General features: G+C 42.6%; 2 protein-coding genes across 3 annotated transcripts in view; one reads left to right on the forward strand and one right to left on the reverse strand.

The window, feature by feature from the left end:
* The window catches only part of GPR65 (G protein-coupled receptor 65), a 24553-nt gene extending 21434 nt beyond the window's left edge, over positions 1 to 3119 (reverse strand). Inside the window, exon 1 of the mRNA XM_010837874.1 lies at positions 2967 to 3119. The gene's annotated coding sequence lies outside the window, so the exon portion shown is untranslated. The remainder of the gene's footprint in view (positions 1 to 2966) is intronic.
* A 2593-nt stretch (positions 3120 to 5712) lies between these two features.
* GALC (galactosylceramidase) overlaps positions 5713 to 20624 on the forward strand; it is a 58065-nt gene continuing 43153 nt past the window's right edge. Inside the window, exons 1-4 of one of the 2 annotated variants that reach the window (XM_010837876.1) lie at positions 5713 to 5960; positions 17046 to 17114; positions 17372 to 17435; positions 18965 to 19078. In XM_010837876.1, the coding sequence (XP_010836178.1) occupies positions 5751 to 5960; positions 17046 to 17114; positions 17372 to 17435; positions 18965 to 19078 (457 nt within the window). In that variant the 5' untranslated portion in view covers positions 5713 to 5750. Of the gene's footprint in view, positions 5961 to 16552; positions 16886 to 17045; positions 17115 to 17371; positions 17436 to 18964; positions 19079 to 20624 lie in introns of those variants that run through there. The other variant, XM_010837877.1, reaches the window with a different exon arrangement.

Consider the following 20624-nt stretch of genomic DNA (forward strand, 5'->3'; position numbering starts at 1 on the left):
CTGTGTGGATCACAATGAACTGTGGAAAATTCTGAAAGAGATGGGAATACCAGACCACCTGATCTGCCTCTTGAGAAACCTTTATGCGGGTCAGGAAGCAAGTTAGAACTGGACATGGAACAACAGACTGGTTCCAAATAGGAAAAGGAGTACGTCAAGGCTTTATATTGTCACTCTGCTTATTTAACTTATATGCAGAGTTCATCATGAGAAACGCTGGGCTGGAAGAAGCACGGGCTGGAAGAAGCACAAGCTGGAATCAAGATTTCCGGGAGAAATATCAATAACCTCAGATATGCAGATGACACCACCCTTATAGAAAGTGAAAAGCAACTAAAAAGCCTCTTGATGAAAGTGAAAGAGGAGAGTGAAAAAGTTGGCTTAAAACTCAACATTCAGAAAACGAAGATCATGGCATCTGGTCCCATCACTTCATGGGAAATAGATGGGGAAACAGTGGAAACAGTGTCAAACTTTATTTTTTGGGGCTCCAAAATCCCTGAAGATGGTGACTGCAGCCATGAAATTAAAAGACGCTTACTCCTTGGAAGGAAAGTTATGACCAACCTAGATAGCATATTCAAAAGCAGAGACATTACTTTGCCAACAAAGGTCCATCTAGTCAAGGCAGCGGTTTTTCCAGTGGTCGTGTATGGATGTGAGAGTTGGACTGTGAAGAAGGCTGAGCGCCGAAGAATTGATGCTTTTGAACTGTGGTGTTGGAGAAGACCCTTGAGAGTCCCTTGGACTGCAAGGAGATCCAACCAGTCCATTCTAAAGGAGATCAGCCCTGGGTGTTGTTTGGAAGGAATGATGCTAAAGCTGAAGCTCCAGTACTTTGGCCGCCTCATGGGAAGGGTTGACTCATTGGAAAAGACTCTGATGCTGGGTGGGATTGGGGGTAGGAGGAAAAGGGGACAACAGAGGATGAGATGGCTGGATGGCATCACCGACTCGAAGGACATGAGTCTGAGTGAACTCTGGGAGTTGGTGATGGACAGGGAGGCCTGGTGTGCTGCAATTCATGGGGTCGCAAGGAGTCAGACATGACTGAGGGACTGAACTGAGCAAAAAAATGAAAGACTGAGAAATCGAGATATGGCACAGAATTGCTGCTGAGGCTGCAGAATCAGCCTTGTAAAATGGGCTCCTGGCAAAGGACCAGAAGGGAGCTCCCTCCATCCTGCCTGAGCCCTTAGGATGGCGCTCCTCCCCCTACTACCCCGGGGACTTCGGTCCCTCTGGGGCGCCTCTAGCAGCGCCTCCTTTGGACTCTGCTCCGGGCTGCTTTCTGCGAGGCCTGTACATTGAATCGCACTTCCAAGAACAAAGTCCCAGGTTTGGGGAACTGACTGAAGGGTCCTGGTCACTGGGGCTCCAGAGCTTACGTGCTGAGGGTGAGGAGAGGGACGGTGCGGTGCCTTAACTCCTGAAGGAGGTGGGATCTGCCTCCCACCAAGACTCATACAATGGGGGATCAGCCACACACAGGAAGACACAGATGTGAATGACCGTAGACAACAAAATTCAAACCAGTACAAACACAGGAAGAATCCTTTCCCTCAGGACTGTCTTGGTTCTGTGGAGAGCAGTAAACTCAAGAGTTACGTTCTAGTTAAATTTATATCCCATTGATGTTATTGTTCATATAAGACACCCTTCAATATCTTGTAATATATGATCATTCTTCTAAGTGTTATATAAATATTAATTCAGCTAAGTTTCATATTAACAGTTCTACCATCACCACTATTTATGGATGGTTAAACTGAAGCCTGAAGAATGTAAAGAAACCTGGCCGAAATCACACAACTAAGAGGTGGAAGGAGAGATCTGAAGCTATGTTGTCTGGCTCCTGGGCTGATTGTACTGGCTTGACTACCTTACCACAGTGCTTCTTATTCTAGCAGTTTTTATCTGTAGTTATACTTAAGAAAATGTTTAGTAAACAATACATAATTTATTCCATTATGTGGATTCTGTCCATTGACTATTTTTACTGTCTTTGTATAAAGCCCTGAGTTAACTGAGAGAAGTCATAGAACAAGGACTGATGTAATTAACAGCTGAAATAAAAAAACTTATGTAAAAGTCGTAAAGATCAGATAAATGGCAGATGTTACAGGATAGTTCATGAAAAGAGAATACTTCATACTTTGACCCTGGTGGACTCTTTAAGAAATGCTTCCAAATTATCTAGAAGTAATTTTTTTCTTATCCTCTTATATGATTATTTAGTGACTTTCCTAAAAACCAAACTTTTATTTTGTTGAGTCAAGATATTAAGTCTTATACAGACCCCAAGTTATACAGGAATTTGCCTGTATTTTCTAATAGAACTTTTAGGTTTCCATTTTTTAAAAACACATTTAGAGCTTTATCCATTTGGCGGTTATACTTAGATGTGGTATGAGGCATAGATCAAAAGTTTGATCTTTCTCTCAATATCACGTTTTTAAAAGCCCATCTTTCTCAGTGATTTGAGGCACCATCACACCAGTGATTTCTGTTTAAGTTCAATTTACGTTTAATTTCTGTTAAGTTCAACATATATACTGAGTACCCACCATGGGTTGCACACTGCTGCACTTACGTACAAAGAAGAAGACTTGGCATGTAGCCTTGAATTTCTGGCAGCCTAATTCAGAGTCCTAAAAGTAAAACCATTTCTGAAAGTGAGACAGCAGACTTTATCAGCAACGTTTCATCTTTTAGACAAGATTGCGCTCACTTCCTCAAGAGATCATCTGATTTGATCACATTTTCACTTTAGAAAACTGAGAAATTTGCTGGGGCTGAAGTGCAGTTTGACACTCAGAAACACTGTTTATTTAAGAGAAAAACTCCTTATTTTTAAAACTCATCTGACTTTTGAGAACTGAGAGACCCTCTTTTCTTACTGCCTGGTATATTTCAGGGATCCCAATAGAAGAGAAGCAAGGGAAGCCGAACACACCATCACTTACTTGTCTGGTAACTGCTGTTTACCTCTATTTCACATCTTCAACAAGTAGCAGTGCTGTGCCCAGCAGTCCAAGTATCTCTTTCTTAGCTTGCACTTCCTACTTTTTTATTAGAAACTTTCTTGACTAATGGTTTCCTGAGCATAAATGAGAAATTTGAAACAAGAGATGTTTTCCCTAATAAGGAATTACTTTGGTTATGAACTAACAGGAACTAGTTGTACACGTTTTCTGTTAAACATTCTTGTCCTCTTTCCCAGCTATTGCACACTGCACAAGTATTTATAGGGTGCCTCCCAAATACAAGGTACCCGGTGCACTACAGGATGACATACGCTGGGTTCCGATTTCCAAGTTCCCAATTTTGCTTGTATGGTATTTTCCCTCTATTTTCACCTTGGTACTTCCCTTCTGGTTACATAATTGTGCATGTTTTAGGGCTTTCCCTGTGGCTCAGCTGGCAAAGAACCTGCCTGTCAATGCTGCAGATGCATGTAGACTCGGGTTCAATCCCTGGGTCAGGAAGATGCCTGGAGAGGGAAACTGCAACCTGCTCCAGTATTCTTGCCTGGAAACTCCCATGGACAGAGCTACAGTCTATGGGGTCGCAGTGCATATCACAGATACAAAATCTCAGGGTTGGTTAGGAAGCTTAACATTTACTTATCAACCACGTCTGGCATCCACTGGTGTGCCAACCCATGTTTAAAATTTTATTAGAACAGATGGATCAGCGTTCTGGGAAGAGAAATCCATGGCACTTGAATAGCTACACACTTGAATACAGCATAATCACACAGAACGGTGACTGTAAGGAAAGTAGGTCAGATAAGTGCTGTAAGAAAATAGAGCACATGAAAGAGAACAAGTGACAACATACAGGGAACTCTGTAACTTATCATCCAAGCCAGAACATTTTTGAGGGTCAAAGGGATACTATTAGTAATTGGATTAGGACATTAGACACCAGCTGGGAGTGTTTGGTAATAGTAGATGGACAGTAACTTAGGGAAATGTTGAGAGTAAGCATACTGTCCACTATGAACCTACAGATATCCTTAAGGGCCTGACGAGTGTGATTACGGTACTGCTCAGATAAACTTTTCCTCTTATTGTAATTGTAATCTTGACACTTACATTTAGGTTTGAAGTAAAGGGGCAAAAAACTTAGATTCCAAATAGAACCCTGTAGACAAAAGCTCCCTCAGCCTAAATAGCCTTTGGGTTGTCTCCCTGCCATGTTGTGGTACCCAGGTTTGCGCAGGCACTGATAACCAACTCCATGGCTTTGTCTAGGGAGATATTGGGCTCAGAGATATTTTCTCTGCAGTCTCTCAGTAGTCTTTCCAATTTGCTTCAATGCCAAGGAAATCAGAAATTTCAGCTCAGTGCCAGACGTGAAAGGGATCCCAGCACAATTCACAACTTTCCTACCAATTTACGGGTATCTGCTGGGAACCATTTCAACTGGCAGCAGAAAGTACCCTACGCAGCTACACAGTAGGTAGCAGGATGAATTACCTCGTCAGCTAACACTTAATAAGTGGGTGAAACTTTCAGCTTGGATTTACTGCGTTGTCTGTTTCCTTGTTTGTATGCCATTTAATTAAATGTCCCCCCCTGCGGCTGGTCTTCTTGTTTCCTCTTACATAACGCGGATACTCAGGCTCAGGAAGCTAAGTGATCCACTGGAGGTGACAGCTAAATGGGGTCTAAGACAGAGGCTGCGAGCTGGGTCCTCTTTCTAGTTCAGCCACCGACTGGCACATGGTACAAATGCCCTGAGAGGCTTCAGTTCAGTTCAGGCACTCAGGCGTGTCACACTCTTTGTGACCCCATGGACTGTAGCACGCCAGGCCTCCCTGTCCATCACCAGCTCCGGGAATCCACTCAAACCCATGTCCATTGAGTAGGTGATACCATCGAACCATCTCATCTTCTGTTGCCCCCTTCTCCTCCTGCCTTCAATCTTTCCCAGCATCAGGGTCTTTTCCAATAAGTCAGTTTTTCCCCTCAGTTGGCCGAAGTATTGGAGCTTCAGCTTCAGCATCAGTCCTTCCAATGAATATTCAGGACTAATTTCCTTTAGGATTCACTGGTTGGATCTCCTTGCAGTCCAAGGGACTCGGAAGAGTCTTCTCCAACACCACAGTTCAAAAGCATCAATTCTTTGGGGTTCAGCTTTATTTATAGTCCAACTCTCACATCCATACACAACCACTGGAAAAACCAGAGCCTTGACTAGAGGGACCTTTGTTGACAAAGTAACGTCTCTGCTTTTCAAAATGCTGTCTAAGTTGGTCATAATTTTCTTCCAAGGAGCAAACGTCTTTTAATTTCATGGCTGCAGTCACCATCTGCAGTGATTTTGGAGCCCAGAAAAGTAAAGTCAGCCACTGTTTCCACTGTTTGCCCATCTGTTTGCCATGAAGTGATGGGACCGGATGCCATGATCTCAGTTTTCTGAATGTTGATGCTTGGGGAGGTCCATGGTAAGCCATTCACTGCACGACTCCCTTGGCTTTGGATAGTCATCTTTTTCTTCGATAAAATGCTCCAGTAGGTGATGCCAGAGGCGGGGCACCGAGGTGACAAACGCAGAAACCCGCAGTCAAACCCTGACGTAGAGCCCGGTGGAAAAGGCTCGCTCCCCACCCCCACAACACGAAGGCGGCTGCGTCAGCGACCCGCAGCCCACACTCAACATGGCGGCGGCGGCACCCGCGGCCTCCTGCCCTTCTCCATCATGGCGGCGACCGGACCCGCCTCCCTGGGCGCCCGAGTCATATGACCTGTCACACAATGGCTGAGCGCCTAATTCAGGCCTCCTGGCAACGCCGGGCGAAAGCCATGACGGCCGCCGCGGGTTTGGCGGGCCAAGCCGCGGTGCCCCTGCTGCTGTGCGCGCTGCTGGCACCCAGCGGCGCGTACGTGCTCGACGACTCCGAGGGGCTGGGCCGGGAGTTCGACGGCATCGGAGCCGTCAGCGGCGGCGGGGTGAGGAACGGGAGCGGGGCGGGGGGCGTCCGGTCCCGCCCCGTCCCACAAGCCCCCGCGGCGCGGCCCCAGCCTTTCGACGCGCGCTTCGCCGCCTGAGGCGGGCGCCCGTCCGTGGCTGCTTCGACGCCGCGGCCGCGCGGCTGGATCCCGCGTTCGTTGGTTGAAGATGACCCCATAGAGACGGTTAGGTTAAACAGATGAGGGTCCGGAGGTCCACCGACTAAGTGACAGGTCTAGATAGTGACAGGGCGGGGGGCTCAAATCCTTCCTCAACTTGAGCACGGGGGCCTGAGGGGAAGGGTCTCTTTAGAGGGCACTCCGGGAGGGTCGCTCCAGAGATGGCGGGGGGCCGGAGGAGCGTCCGTCCGCCGAAGAGGATGGCCCGGAGGGATGTTTTGACTGCGCTTGTTATTTTGGGGGGTCGGGGGGTCGGAAAGTCCTGGACAAGGACTGCAGCTTGCGGTTGGGCTCTTTCCAAGGGGGCAGGCATCCGGTAGGTTTTGTTTAAAGGGACGACATGTGCCTCAGGTCCTCTTTAGGAAGGTGAGAAGCCAGAAACGGGCTTTTTAAAGTCTTTTTTTCTAATATCAGGCCACGCCAGTATCAGCTGATACTCTCGGACTGTTTTGCCCCCGGATGGCAAAGGCCTAAGGGGGTGAGTTGCCCGCTGGAAGAGGCCTCGTTGGTGGCTGTTTATGTGTGCGAAGAGAGGGAACGTTCAGGTGCACCAGAAATCACCTGGTCTGTCTGTGTAAACGCAGACTCTGGCCTTCTCGCCAGCTCCCATTCTGACTTTAGAGTTCTGGCGTGGGGCCTGAGAACCTGCATTTTAACAAATTTTAACAAAGGCACCAATTGATTCTCGTCGTAGGTATTGAGAGAACTTTTTTATTGATTCAAGGACCTCTGGAGCAAGCTTGTTTTCTTTTTTTTTTTTAATGAATTTTTAACTTTAGAAATAGTTTTAGATTTACAGAAAAATTGCCAAGACCATACAGAGTTGTCATATACCCTGTAACCAAGCTTTCTTCTATTATTAGCATCCCACGTTAGTATGGGACATTTGTCCCAACCAATGTTGGTTACCTTAATGAAAGTCCTTACTTCCTTTCATATTTCCTTAGTTACCCAATGCTCTTTTTCAGTTTCAAGATCCCACACAGGATACTAATTACACTTAATTGGCTTGTCTCCTTACCCTTTTCTAGGCTGTGTCAGTTGGGATAAGTTCCTCTTATCTAGGCATTCTAAAATACCTAAGGGAGCCTACCAGTCTCCTCCATCCATGGGATTTTCCAGGCAAGAGTACTGGAGTGGGTTGCCATTTCCTTCTCCAGGGGATCTTCCTGACCCAGGGATTGAACCCAGGTCTCACTGCATTGCATGCAGACGCTTTACCGGCTGAGCCACCAGGGGAGTTCCTAAGGGAGACATGAGGGCCATACCAGCTTAATGCAAAGTCTGCGTGGGCACAGCTGATAATTTCCTTAGTTCCCTAGTTGTGCTAACAGGTGGCTCCCAAGCCTGGGAGCTTGCTACAGTGGCATGATTGTTCTTGGCTCCTAACAATTTGCTTAGTCCTGTCAGCTTGTTCTTTGTAACCTTTGTCTTGCCTTTGTTTTATCCCCTTATGTTTATAGCCTTTGAGTTCATGGTGTTTGTGGTGGCAGGTCTTTGGATGAGAGGGATTTTCTTTTTTGTTCCCTAGGACAGAACTAGAGCTGATTTTGTTTGAAAATGGCAAGGCTGAACTCCTGAATGGGTGGTTTGTTGAATTGAGTCAGATGGAATGTGTGTCCTTGGATGCAATTCAGAACTAGCTTGAGTTGCTGTTTTGGGCGGGTCTCACCCTATTGATAACCAGTGTTGTTGTTGCACTGGCCTCTGTGGTTCTTATGGTTGCAAGATTCCCTCGGCGATAACCATCAGAAAACTTTGAACAAAAGTTTATTACTCATAGGTCCTGGAGAGCACATTGCATACCTGGGTCACACCTGGTGATGGGAGGTAGAGAAAGAGAGGGTGTGGGCCTGGGGTTCTGCTTTCATTAGGGTCAAGGGTGGAGGCCTTGGGCTTTGTGGCTTTTCTTTGGTGACCTGAAACCTTAAGTGTGGGAATTTAAAGTTCAGGGAAAGAAAAAGTGGCCCTAATGATGGTCCGCTGGTGAAACTGACCAAGATCTTGCAAAGAACTCCCCCCTCCCCCCAACCTCAGCTTGGCTCTGGCTTCTTTGGCTGCAGTATGTTTGTTTGAGACAGCCATCTCGGAAGTGGATACCTCCGAAGTGGATGCTTTGCAATCAAAGCTTGAGTCCTGCACTTGCACTACAAAAAAGGAAAAACCTGACCATTGGGTATTGCACTACAAGCCACCCTTAATGCTCAGGTATCAGAGTAGGTGGTGAGGACCTTAAACTGCCTGAACAGCTGATTTACTGACAGTAAGGGATAGGGCCTGTTGTAATTTAGAAAGGATTATAGTAGCACTCCTGTAATTATACTACAGTCAATAGTTTGCAGTCCAATTGGTAGCCATTGTCCTAAGCTTAAAAGGTCACACCTTGAAACCAGGTCAGTGATCTTGGGGCCCGAGGAATCTTCAAAGATTAGGTAATACTGTGATTAACATTTTGGGCCATCTGAGTGGGTTTGAGTCTGTCCTGGGTTGGTGGATTGCTCCATATCTCACCCAACCACAGTCAGTTCCGTTAAAGAGTTGTGTCTCATTTCAGGCGACAGTGATGCAAGTATGCTTACAAGGTTGGATCTATATGGTGCAAATACTTGATTCAGTTTATGTAATAGACATTTCTATGAAAACAAAGAGAAAACAATGGCTAACGGAGCAGATTGTAAACCTATTCTGAATCCTGAGGGCAGCCAGTCGCGATTTCTAGATGTAGAGCATCTTGAGATGGAGTGGGGACAGACGGTGGCAATCATAGATCTTCCTGAGTTGAGTTTGACTATCTCGGGATCTTTCTGAGTGGTCCACAAAGCAACAGGCATGAAGGTTGTTCAGATATGAACTGTTGTGATTTCTCTGGAGTTTGTATAAAGTTATCACACTTTAGGTTGCATAACTTCAGGAAAAGGGAGATTTTAGTTCTTAATAATTTAAAGTCAGAAAGGTGGGAAAAAGTCAGAAACATTAGTTTGACAAGCTGTATTCAGATGTTGGAGGAAATGAGAATTCAGTATCTGGTCCAGTTTACAGGTAGAAAACAAACCTCAAAGACAATTAACAGCACTAGAATCTGATAATGGGCTTCCCTGGTGGCTCAGATGGTAGAGTCTGCCTGCAGTAGAGGAGACTGCGGTTTGATCCCTGGGTTGGGAAGATCCCCTGGAGAAGGAAATGGCAATCCACTCCAGTATTCTTGCCTGGAAAATCCCATGGACAGAGGAGCCTGGCAGGCTATAGTCTGATTATCTACAGAGTGTACTCTAGTTCTTCACTGAAATACAGTTTTCTCTCTATCATCATCCCTTACTTCCACCTTTTATTAGAGATAACCAAAATAAGGCTAACTTCCTTGCAAAATAAGTATGGTCTTATTAAACTTACCCTGATTATATAAGTGCAGCCAAAATAATAATTGACTATATAGGTTCTTTTAAGTGTGCTCTGTTGGACATTTGCACAAGGAATCACAGATTGGGCTATTAAAAATCTCTCTCAAGGCTAGGAGGCCAAGCCGTGAACTTATCATCAGACTTTTTCTGCAATCCTGATAGATTTGGGTGAATTCCTTTCTTCTCGAGGTCCACCAATATTCTGAGATTCCTGTACCTGCCAAGAAGTGACCTTTCTTACTTACCTGAAAAGCCTTCTGGGAACCCTGTAAGCCAGTTACCAGGCTGATTTTTCCAGGGAGCTTTATTGGCTCCATGTGCTGTGCTTAGTCTCTCAGTCATGTCCAAGTCTTTGTGACCCCTTGGATTGTAACCTACCCAGCTCCGCTGTCCATGGGGATTCTCCAGGTAAGAATACTGGAGTGGATTGCTGTGCCTGGAACCCACTGCAATGGGTTGCAATGCACCCACCTGCAATATGGCAGACCTGGGTTCGATACCTGGGTTGGGAAGATCGTCTGGAGAAGGGAGCGGCTACCCACTCCAGTATTCTTGCCTGAAGACTGCAGCCAAAATGATGGTGTAGAGTTCACTGACATTGGCTCTGTCAGTTCAGTTCAGTCACTCAGTCGTGTCTGTCTGTGACCCCATGGACTGCAGCATGCCAGGCTTCCCTGTGCATCACCAACTCCCAGAGCTTGCTCAAACTCATGCCCATTCAGTCAGTATCCCATGCAACCATCTCATCCTCTGTCATCCCCTTCTCCTCCTGCCCCCAATCCCTCCTAGCATCAGGGTCTTTTCCAGTGAGTCAGTTCTTAGCATCAGGTGGCCAAAGTATTGGAGTTTTAGCTTAAACATCAGTCCTTCCAATGAATATTCAGGACTGATTCCCTTTAAGATGGACTGGTTGGATCTCCTTGCAGTCCAAGGGACTCTCAAGAGTCTTCTCCAACACCACAGTTCAAAAGCATCAATTCTTTGGCACTCAGCTTTCTTTATAGAAAGCTTTGGGCATATTTCTTTATATGCCCAAAGAAGAGCAGTGCCAAAGAACGTTCAAACTACCGCACAATTGCACTCATTTCACACACTAGCAGAGTAATGCTCAAAATTCTCCAAGCCAGGCTTCAACAGTATGTGAACCATGAACTTCCATATGTTCAAGCTGGTTTTAGAAAAGGCAGAGGAACCAGAGATCAAATTGCCAGCATCCGTTGGATCGTCAAAAAAGCAAGAGTTCCAGAAAAAATGTTTACTTCTGCTTTGTTGATTATGCCAAAGCCTTTGACTGTGTAGATCACAACAAATGGCGGAAAATTCTTCAAGAGATGGGAATACCATATCACCTTACCTGTCTCCTGAGAAATATGTATGCTGTTCAAGAAGCAATAATTAGAACTGGACGTGGAATAACAGACTGGTTCCAAATTGGGAAAGGAGTATGTCAAGGCTGTATATTGTCACCCTACTTATTTAGCTTATATGCAGAGTTCAGTTCAGTCGCTCAGTCGTGTCCGACTCTTTGCGACCCATTGAATCGCAGCACGCCAGGCCTCCCTGTCCATCACCAACTCCCGGAATTCGCTCAGACTCACGTCCATCGAGTCAGTGATGCCATCCAGCCATCTCATCCTCTGTTGTCCCCTTCTCCTCCTGCCCCCAATCCATCCCAGCATCAGTCTTTTCCAGTGAGTCAACTCTTCACATGAAGTGGCCAAAGTACTGAAGTTTCAGCTTCAGCATCATTCCTTCCAAAGAAATCCCAGGGCTGATCTTCAGAATGGACTGGTTGGATCTCCTTGCAGTCCAAGGGACTCTCAAGAGTCTTCTCCAACACCACAGTTCAAAAGCAGCAATTCTTTGGCACTCAGCTTTCTTCATAGTCCAACTCTTACATCCATACATGACCACTGGAAAAACCATAGCCTTGACTAGACGGACCTTTGTTGGCAAAGTAACGTCTCTGCTTTTCAATGTGCTATCTAGGTTAGTCATAACTTTCCTTCCAAGGAATAAGTGTCTTTTAATTTCATGGCTGCAGTCACCGTCTGAAGTGGTTTTACCTTAGAGTTCTGTAAATTCTTACCCGGTTCATCAACATGATCTGAAAGAACCCTGTACTTTAAGCAAAGAGTTCTCTCCAAAAGTCTTGAAGATGAAGCACTTTTGGAAGAACATTTTTGCCAAAACAGTAAAACAATAACTATCTGAAAATGACAAAAAGGCTTAAACATGGGCATATTAAAAATCTGATAAAGTTCATTGTAATTCAGTTGATAAGGAAATTTGGTTATTTCTGTAACCTATAGCATTTTAAGATAATAACTAAAATTACAAGTGATAATATTATACCAGGATATAGCAGATGTCTAGGAATTTCATGTAATTTCTGGGACACGTATGTTAATGTATCAATACAAATATCATCTAAAGAAAGTGTAGTGTTACATCTTACTTGACAATGCTTACTATACAGTTTAACATGCCAAATAAGCCTAATTAGTTTCATGTCTTTTTATAAGGAGAAAGAACACATCTTTGAGATGTCCAGGGCCCATCTGGAGAAATCTCAAGAAGTTAATATGAGGTCAGAAAGACTTCATTTAGAGTTTATTTGGGGAAGTTTGTCAAAAATACAAAAGGTGTTAAAAACGCTTGATTAAATAGGGTCATTGGTCACTGTGAAACAATAAGTATCCATTTAACCAAAATGACAAGAATTTCACAGGCAAATATATAAAGTTACATAGTTTAAACCCACTTTATCCACCCCCACCCACAACCTTAGCTCTTCTAATAGAGAAGACTCAGGGTTTCTTTTTTAAGTAAAGATAAAGATAATGTGAAGCGTAGAATATTATTTTGATAATATCTTAATCTTTATTTCCTAGGTAGGTTCCTTAAAAGGTAAGGAACCTTTCTCAAGCTTATCAAGAACAGACCAATAGTCTAATAAAAATTTGTCTTTTTAGCAGATTAAGAATAATTCTTAGTTTTTAATAAGTATACTATTTATTAAAGCTTATTTTTAAAAATCCTTATAATTTAATTTTTGGCCAGCTTGACTACACAAGGTAAAATTCCCTCTCCTAGCTTCTATATCCATTCATTTTGTCTACTCTAGGACAAAATTACTTTGATTTCCCTTAACAGAAATATATCTCCCTACCCCATACCTTTTCTTAGGCAAAATACATCGTACTTTTCTTGAATTGTTCCTCATATTATTTCTAGTATTTTAATTACATATATTAATTAGATTGCTTAACTCTTAGAAACCTTAATTTCTAGTGACAGGACGTTTTTACTAATAGATCTAAATATCTTTTGTTTCTCTGTAATAAGAAACCAAAAGTAGATAAACTTGTCTTCAGTATTAATGTTTCAGTGTTTTATATTATTTGGAAATTATGTGTGTAATGAATTTCCATCATTTAGCAAAACTCTAAGGTTTCAAGTTACCAATGAGGTTTGGGTGACTAGTTTTAAGTAGACATTAGCATAAAACATAATTATTTTTGAAAAGTGGATTCCTGGGCAATCAGAACTTAAGTTAGGCCCTTGCACTCCAGAAAGGAAAAGACAGTGGATGACTTAGTTTTTAGTCTGATCGCAGATCTGACCTTCTGCTCTGGGCAAAAAATCTTTTCCCTAAGCTAGCTGATTTTTACACTTTTATTTCCAACTGTTGCAGTCTTACTCATAGGTGCTGGTACATATTTCAAGATAAACAGACTAATGTACTAATGTATTTATCCTTTACTACTATGATTCTCCTTTTTATTTTGGTGGTTTAAACCTAGGATAGCCAGTATTTCATAAAATGAGGATTCATCATGTCCTAACACCTTTTCTTTGATGTTAAATCCATTGTTTAACTTGCTCAAAGTGGAAATCTTTTGTTATTTTATGTTTATTAACTGTTTAAAATGAGGTTTGTTTCATAACTCAGAACAGGAAACTTCTCTGATAGTGTCTCTGTGTGTAATGTATTACTCATCTCAGAAGTTCAGTAAACACTGATTGGATGAAAATGATTGCAGTACTATATTTGCACATCACTCCTTTCTGGAGTCCCTGGATGTAGCACAGTTTGTAGCAGTAAGTGTTTGGAATATTCTCATTAGTCTGCATCTTTGGTAGGGAGAGCAGTATGGTGCACATGGACTTAAGACCAGATTGCCAGGGATCTGCTCTGGGCTCCTTGTCACTCACTGTACAGCCTTGGGCAGGTTATTTAACCTCTCTGTATCTCAGATTTTTTTTCTGGGCACACAGTGATACCTGCCTGGTTGGAACATTGTGAGGATAGATGTCAAAGACCAAAGGATGGCATCTGCAACGTGATTAATTTTGGTTAATATCATTCTGTTTCATACATTAGAGGGGAGGAAGTTATCCAAGGATTTTAAGTGAAAAATACATTCAGTGCCTGCCATTTATTGAGAACATAACTGTTTTCCAATTTTTGTGCCAAGGCTTCATCCTTGGCTGTTATAACAGGCCTTATTTAGGGAGCATGATTAGTATCAATAATTTGGTGATTTGTTATTGCTTCATGGTACATTTCAGCACTTGGCTATACTGCTGACTATTGCCGTTGATAAAACTGATGCTTCTGCACTGGGTGTGACTATCAGCTGGCGATATCCTAATGACGTGGTATGATTGCTCAAAGTTGGCCCTTTCTTTGTTAAGGATAGAAGAGCATAGAGAGCAAAAACAACCTCCAAACAGCAAAGCACACTGTTCTAGCAGCAGTATATGTTGTTAGCATGATACAGAGCAGGCAGCATTGTTTCTCTTGGGTCAGGAGTAGGTTAGCATGCGTATACAGCACTCATTCACTTTAATATTTGAGCCTCTACTAGTCTGTAAGCTTTTTGAGGAAGTGACTGTATTTTTACAAGCAATTTGTGTATACAATGCCTGTTATCTCTTGAGAGCATACTGTGTGCCAGCTACTGTGCTAAGTCCTTCCTATATCTGAATTTAGTGTTGGGACAGCTGAATGAGTAAGCCGACCCTTCGCAAATGATAATTTGCCCTTGGTCACACTGCTTGTAAATGATGTAATCAGGATTCCAGCTCCATGGACTCAGACTATATTATATTGCCTGTACTGGTGAAGCTAATGATAACATAAGAGATATTAAATAAATGCTTGTTGAATAAGAATAAATGGGGATATGAACTTGAATGGGACCGAGTCGTTGTCCCTAAGGATCTTAGAGGTGAAACAGTGATGAGTGTGTGGGGATAGAGGGATTAATGGTGGAGCTGTGGACCTGTTGCTGAGGGAGGCCACAGTCCACAGGAGAGGCACCTATGTCACAACGCTGAGGAAGAGCAGAGGGAAGTCTTCCTTGAAGAGGTGGAGTGTGACCGGAAAGCTTGGACTGGATTTGGCCAGATGAGGGTGTAGAGTGCATTTGATAGATGAATGAATAAAGAAACTGTGCTACATAAATATAATGGAACATTGCTCAGCCTTAAAAAGGAATACATTTGAGTCAGTTCTAATGAGGTGGATGAACCTAGAGCCTATTATACAGAGTGAAGTAAATAAAAAAGAGACAAATATCATATATTAATATATATTTATGGGCTCTAGAAAGATGGTACTGATGAATCTATTTGCAAGGCAGTAATGGAGACAGAAGAAAGATATATTAGTTTGTTATACCTACCTAGATGATGTGAGTTAGAATCCAAATAAGGAATTTGGGTATAAAACTGAACAATCTGAACTTTATTCTGAAAGCTCTTGGGGGGAGGGAAATTCTTTCATCTCTTTATTCTTCCATCTTTCTTTATCCATGCATTTTGATGCCAGTCTTTTTGAAATTTTTATTTTTAATTGGAGGATAATTGCTTTACAATGTTGTGTTGGTTTCTGCCATACAACAGGAATCAGCCACAGGTATACATATGTCCCTTCCCTTTTGAGCCTCCCTCTCACTTCCCACCCACCCCACCCTCTGCCTTGTCACAGAGCACTGGTCTGCGCTCTCTGAGTCTCAGCAGATCCCCGCTGGCTGTTTCGCACATGATAATGCACGTGTTTCCATGCTGTTCTTTCAGTGTGTCCCGCCCTCTCCTTCCCTCAGTGTGTCCACAAGTCTCTATGTCTACATCTCCATTGCCGCCCTGCAAATAGGTTCATCAGTACCATCTTGCTAGATTGCATATGTATGCGTTAATATATTTTTCTCTTTTTGACTTACTTCACTCTGTATAATATGCTCCAGGTTCATCTATCGCATTAGAACGGACTCAAATGCATTCCTTTTATGGCTGAGTAATATTCCACTGTGTATATGTACCACAGCTTCTTTATCCATTCATCTGTTGATGGACATCTAGGTTGCTTCCATGTCCTAGCTGTTGTAAACAGTGCTTGATGCCAGTCTTGTATGAGGTTTCCTGAATAGCCTGGCCTGGGGACCACTGTGTCGTCATTCTTAACAGCAAGAGATAGCACCTATAAATCTCTAATAAGACTGAGGAGAGTAGAGGTTCCTTTAAGAATTGCTGCTTGTAGTATTGTCAACAAAGGTCCGTCTAGTCAAGGCTATCGTTTTTCCAGTGGTCATGTATGGATGTGAGAGTTGGGCTATAAAGAAAGCTGAGCACCGAAGAATTGATGCTTTTGAACTGTGGTGTTGGAGAAGACTCTTGAGAGTCTCTGGGACTGCAAGGAGATCCAACCAGTTCATCCTAAAGGAGATCAGTCCTGGGTGTTCATTGGAAGGACTGATGCTAAAGCTGAAATTCCAGATCTTTGGCCACCTGATGCGAAGAGCTGACTCATTTGAAAAGACCCTGATGCTGGGAAAGATTGAAGGCAGGAGAAGGGGACGACAGAGGATGAGATGGTTGGATGGCATCACTGACTCAATGGACTTGGGTTTGGGTGGACTCCAGGAGTTGGTGATGGACAGGGAGGCCTGGCGTGTTTTGGTTCATGGGGTCGCAAAAAGTCGGACACGACTGAGCCGACTGAACTGAACTGAACTAACAATATTTTCCTACAAGATGTTGAGGGGAAAAATTGCCTGAGATTCATCTTTCCCATTCTTGGCCCCCAGATATTGTAGGTGACAGACAGTCTTGAGGTAGAGAAATTGTTTTATTTCTTCTAATAACTACTCTCTGAGTCTAAGTCCTCAAGATAAATCTGTAATAATGAGATTCATCAATAGACTTAGCAACCTTAACCTCCCAGCCAACCGTCACCAACCCTCATCTCAGTAGAAGAGAAACATGGTGGTTGCTGGGAACCTGTGTTTTAGCTGTTGGACAAACATCAGCCCTATTTACCCAGCGATGAGCAAAACAAAGGTAGGCGAACAAAGAACCTGGGAAACGACTTCCCACAGCTTGGTGCTGCCTAAGAGCTGGCTAACTGTGGACGTGCTAGATGGCCTGCATAAACACTGAGAAAAAGTGCTCATGATTAGATTTGTTTTATTCATGCTTTTGAAAACTTTTTTTTTTTTAGGCAACCTCCCGACTTCTAGTAAATTACCCAGAGCCCTACCGTTCTGAAATACTGGATTATCTCTTTAAGGTAGTGAACAAATAATGATTTAATTGTGTCTGTGATATTTTAGAAACTGTGGTGAATTTCAGCAATAGTCTTTAGCATCTTCACAATTCTAGTTTTTAAAAATCTGGTAAATTACTTTTGGAATAAGTTACTATCTGTTTGAAGTTTTGCTTTGGTTTTCTCATCTGTAAAATCAAAGGCAGTGATTAGTAATCGTCTTGAAGTGTTTTCCTTCATACAGTGACTCATACTGTTAATATTGTTACTTCTTTCCCCAGCCAAACTTCGGTGCCTCACTGCATATCCTTAAAGTTGAAATAGGTGGTGATGGGCAGACAACAGGTAGGAGAGTTTGGGGACTGGGATATTTGCCTCCAATATTTGAACCTGTACCTAAACTCGTAGACTGTGGTTTCAGAATATAAATAATGCCAACATTTCTGATGTTGATTAGATTGTTCTTTATTGTTCCTTTTTCATTATAGTTATTTAAAAAATATTATATCAAAACATGTATTTTTTCATACAAAGCAGCCTGTGGACTTTAGATTGCTTATTTAGTTGAAGAATCAGTAGTAAATAAATCCACAGTTTTTTATAAACTAATAGTCACTAGACAGAGAATAGGGAGAAAGTGAAATTTTACTAAGAAGTTTTAAGAAAGTAAGTTTTTAATGTATTAAGCATGTAAAAAAAAAGGTGTTATTAGCTTTAAATAAAATATGTGGCAAAATATAAATAATTGGTATTTTAAAGATACAGTGTTTTTGTCCTTTAAAAATAAAATAATTTAACCAGTAAATTTGCAGTCTTTATTGTCATCATTTTGATTAGCTTTGTGTAATACATGTAGTCAATTAAAAATTTTTTAGGTCTCTGGTTTTCAGGAAGAAGAAAATTCTCTCAATGCTTATATATAGCTTATTTTTTTATGGGTTAGACTCCATTACAGTATGAGTATTAGAGTATTGTCTATATGCCTGTGTTCCTGTTAGTGACTTGTAAGTAATTTTTGTTAAATAGATATATCTGCATGGTGGTATTGGTATTTATGCTGAAAGAAAAAATGCAAATTAAAAACAAAACAAAAAAAACCCCATAACAAAACCATCCCCTAGCTGTTATAGGAAGGCATGCATTTTATTGTGAAACCCTTTTTTGCAGAATAGATAATGACTGGCCATCTTCATTTGCTGAAGCTAGATTAGAGATAGAGATACAGAAGCAGGTAGCTCTTGTGAATTCTTATGTTTACATTTAAGAAGAAAAGGGCTGGGGCGCCTCTCCCAGGTCAGATGTATGTGAAACGTGGGAACACATGAGGATGGATGTTATTCACCTACCTAGACACCCTGTAGAGATTACTATAGACTTTTCTTACACTGGCAAAGTGTGCTCATTCCTATTTTCTCAGTGTTCTGTTGTCTTGATTTAAGGAGGCATGTTATAGGCTTAAGGCACGGGGTTTGGAAATTGGGACTTAGCAGCTCAGGATTCACGTCTGGGATTGAGAAGCTAGAAGTTGAGGTGGGCTGAACTTAGAGCTGGGCGTGGGCATTTGAAAACCCGAGAGACCAACTCCCAGCAGGATGTTAGTCCTAGAAATTTTCAGCTATGCGAGCTGATAACACTCACAGCTTATGATAGAAAGTTGTGGTTTATTATTTAAGACCTTTGTGATGCTGAGGGCAATGGAAAAGTGCAATAATATGCTCTGATCATCTACCTTTAAGTTATATAAGATTATTCTTATGTGCCCCAGGTCAGGATTGGATCTGGAAGCTACTTGTCTGTAATCTGTTTGTGTGTGTAGAGTGTGGCCTATGAATCACCATTAATAGTCTCCTTTCTGTTTGCTCTCTCCCTTTCAGATGGCACGGAGCCCTCCCACATGCACTACGCACTGGATGAGAATTATTTCCGAGGGTATGAATGGTGGTTGATGAAGGAGGCTAAGAAGCGGAACCCTAATATTACACTCATAGGTAAGAAGTGAAGTTTGCCATACTTTTGTAGTCTGCTTCCTTTTAAAGTTCTCAATTGTGTGTGTGGAATACCTGTTACTGCTGAAGTGCTAATCATGTGGTTAACACTGCCAGTACGCTACCAGCAGCCAAGCATGTGCCAGCCATGCGTCTTCCTTTGCTCATGTATATTGTGTCTGATACTTATCCTGCCTCTGGAGGGAGGCGTTATGTTCTCATTTTGTAGAAGCAGTGGAGGCTTAGAGAGTTATACCACTGACTTAAGGTTGGAAAATTAGTAACCGTCAAAATCATATTTAGAACCTAAGTCTATTCTGTGTTTTTCTGTTTTTGGGTGGTATTATACTAATTTCCTCAACAGAATGTCTCATTAAAATTTGTAAAAGGACAGTGTTTATAAGATTGTATATTGTATATGCAACTGTGTCAACTTAAAAAAATGTACAATGTGAGAGTTATGAGTTAAGTTTTCTCTGGGGCAAAATGAGATTGCAGCCCGGGAGACAGCACTTGAGAAAGAGGAAAGAGTGCCTCCAGAGAGGCAGGGGAGGCCAGCGTGCATGTGGTTTTAGTGAGGGGAGCACATGCCAGCAGGTTCACATTTTTGTGGAAGGTTTCTGCTGGCCATGAGGGGCAGGCATCCCCATGAGGGAGTTTAGCGCTTTTCTAGAGATGAGGAGATACAAGAATTGGGCTCACAAAATGGGCTCCTGAAAGTATGTATCACTGAGTGCTTCATTTCTGCTCTCCGTTCAGGGGGTATTGAAAATTGGCAGTACAGTGCGCATGATTAATCCTTGTAGAGGTAGATGGAGGTGCCAGTTTATAGTCAGCAGCAGTATATCCCAACTAACTTGCAAAATTGTGTGTTACATACATTAGTGGATCCCACTTCTAGAAGAGGTGCATACAGAAGTGATTTTTGTTGTTGTTTGTTTTGGACCTCAAGGATGTGGTGGGCACTGTTCGAGGCGGGGATGCCTAGAACAATCCTTTCTTTGTGGAACTGAAATTCTAGTAGCAGGATAATTTCTCACCTGAGACTACATTCCTTGTACTGTTCTCCTGTAGCAGTGTACAGTCCTATAAAAGATTTCAAACACACACAGAAGCATACTTTTATCATTTGAAATGACCTTGGTTGTTTCAAATAGGCTTACACATTCAGGCTAAATTGTGTGATTTATTGAGGTCCATTTTATAGGAGTTCACTTGCTCAGTCGTGTCCAACTCTTTGTGACCCCATGGACTGCAGCACGCCAGGCCTCCCTGCCCATCACCAACTCCTGGAGTTTACTCAAACTTATGTCCATTGAGTCGGTGATGCCATCCAACCATCTCATCCTTTGTCGTCCCCTTCTCCTCGTACCTTCAATCTTTTCCAGCATCAGGGTCTTTTCCAGTGAGTCAGTTCTTCATATCAGGTGGCCAAAGTATTGGAGTTTCAGCTTCAATATCAGTTCTTCCAATGAATATTCAGGACTGATTTCCTTTAGGATGGACTGGTTGAATCTCCTTGCCATCCAAGGGACTATCAAGAGTCTTC

Source organism: Bison bison, unplaced genomic scaffold (assembly GCF_000754665.1).
Source record: "Bison bison bison isolate TAMUID 2011002044 unplaced genomic scaffold, Bison_UMD1.0 scf7180017864084, whole genome shotgun sequence".
Classification (NCBI taxonomy): domain Eukaryota; kingdom Metazoa; phylum Chordata; class Mammalia; order Artiodactyla; family Bovidae; genus Bison; species Bison bison.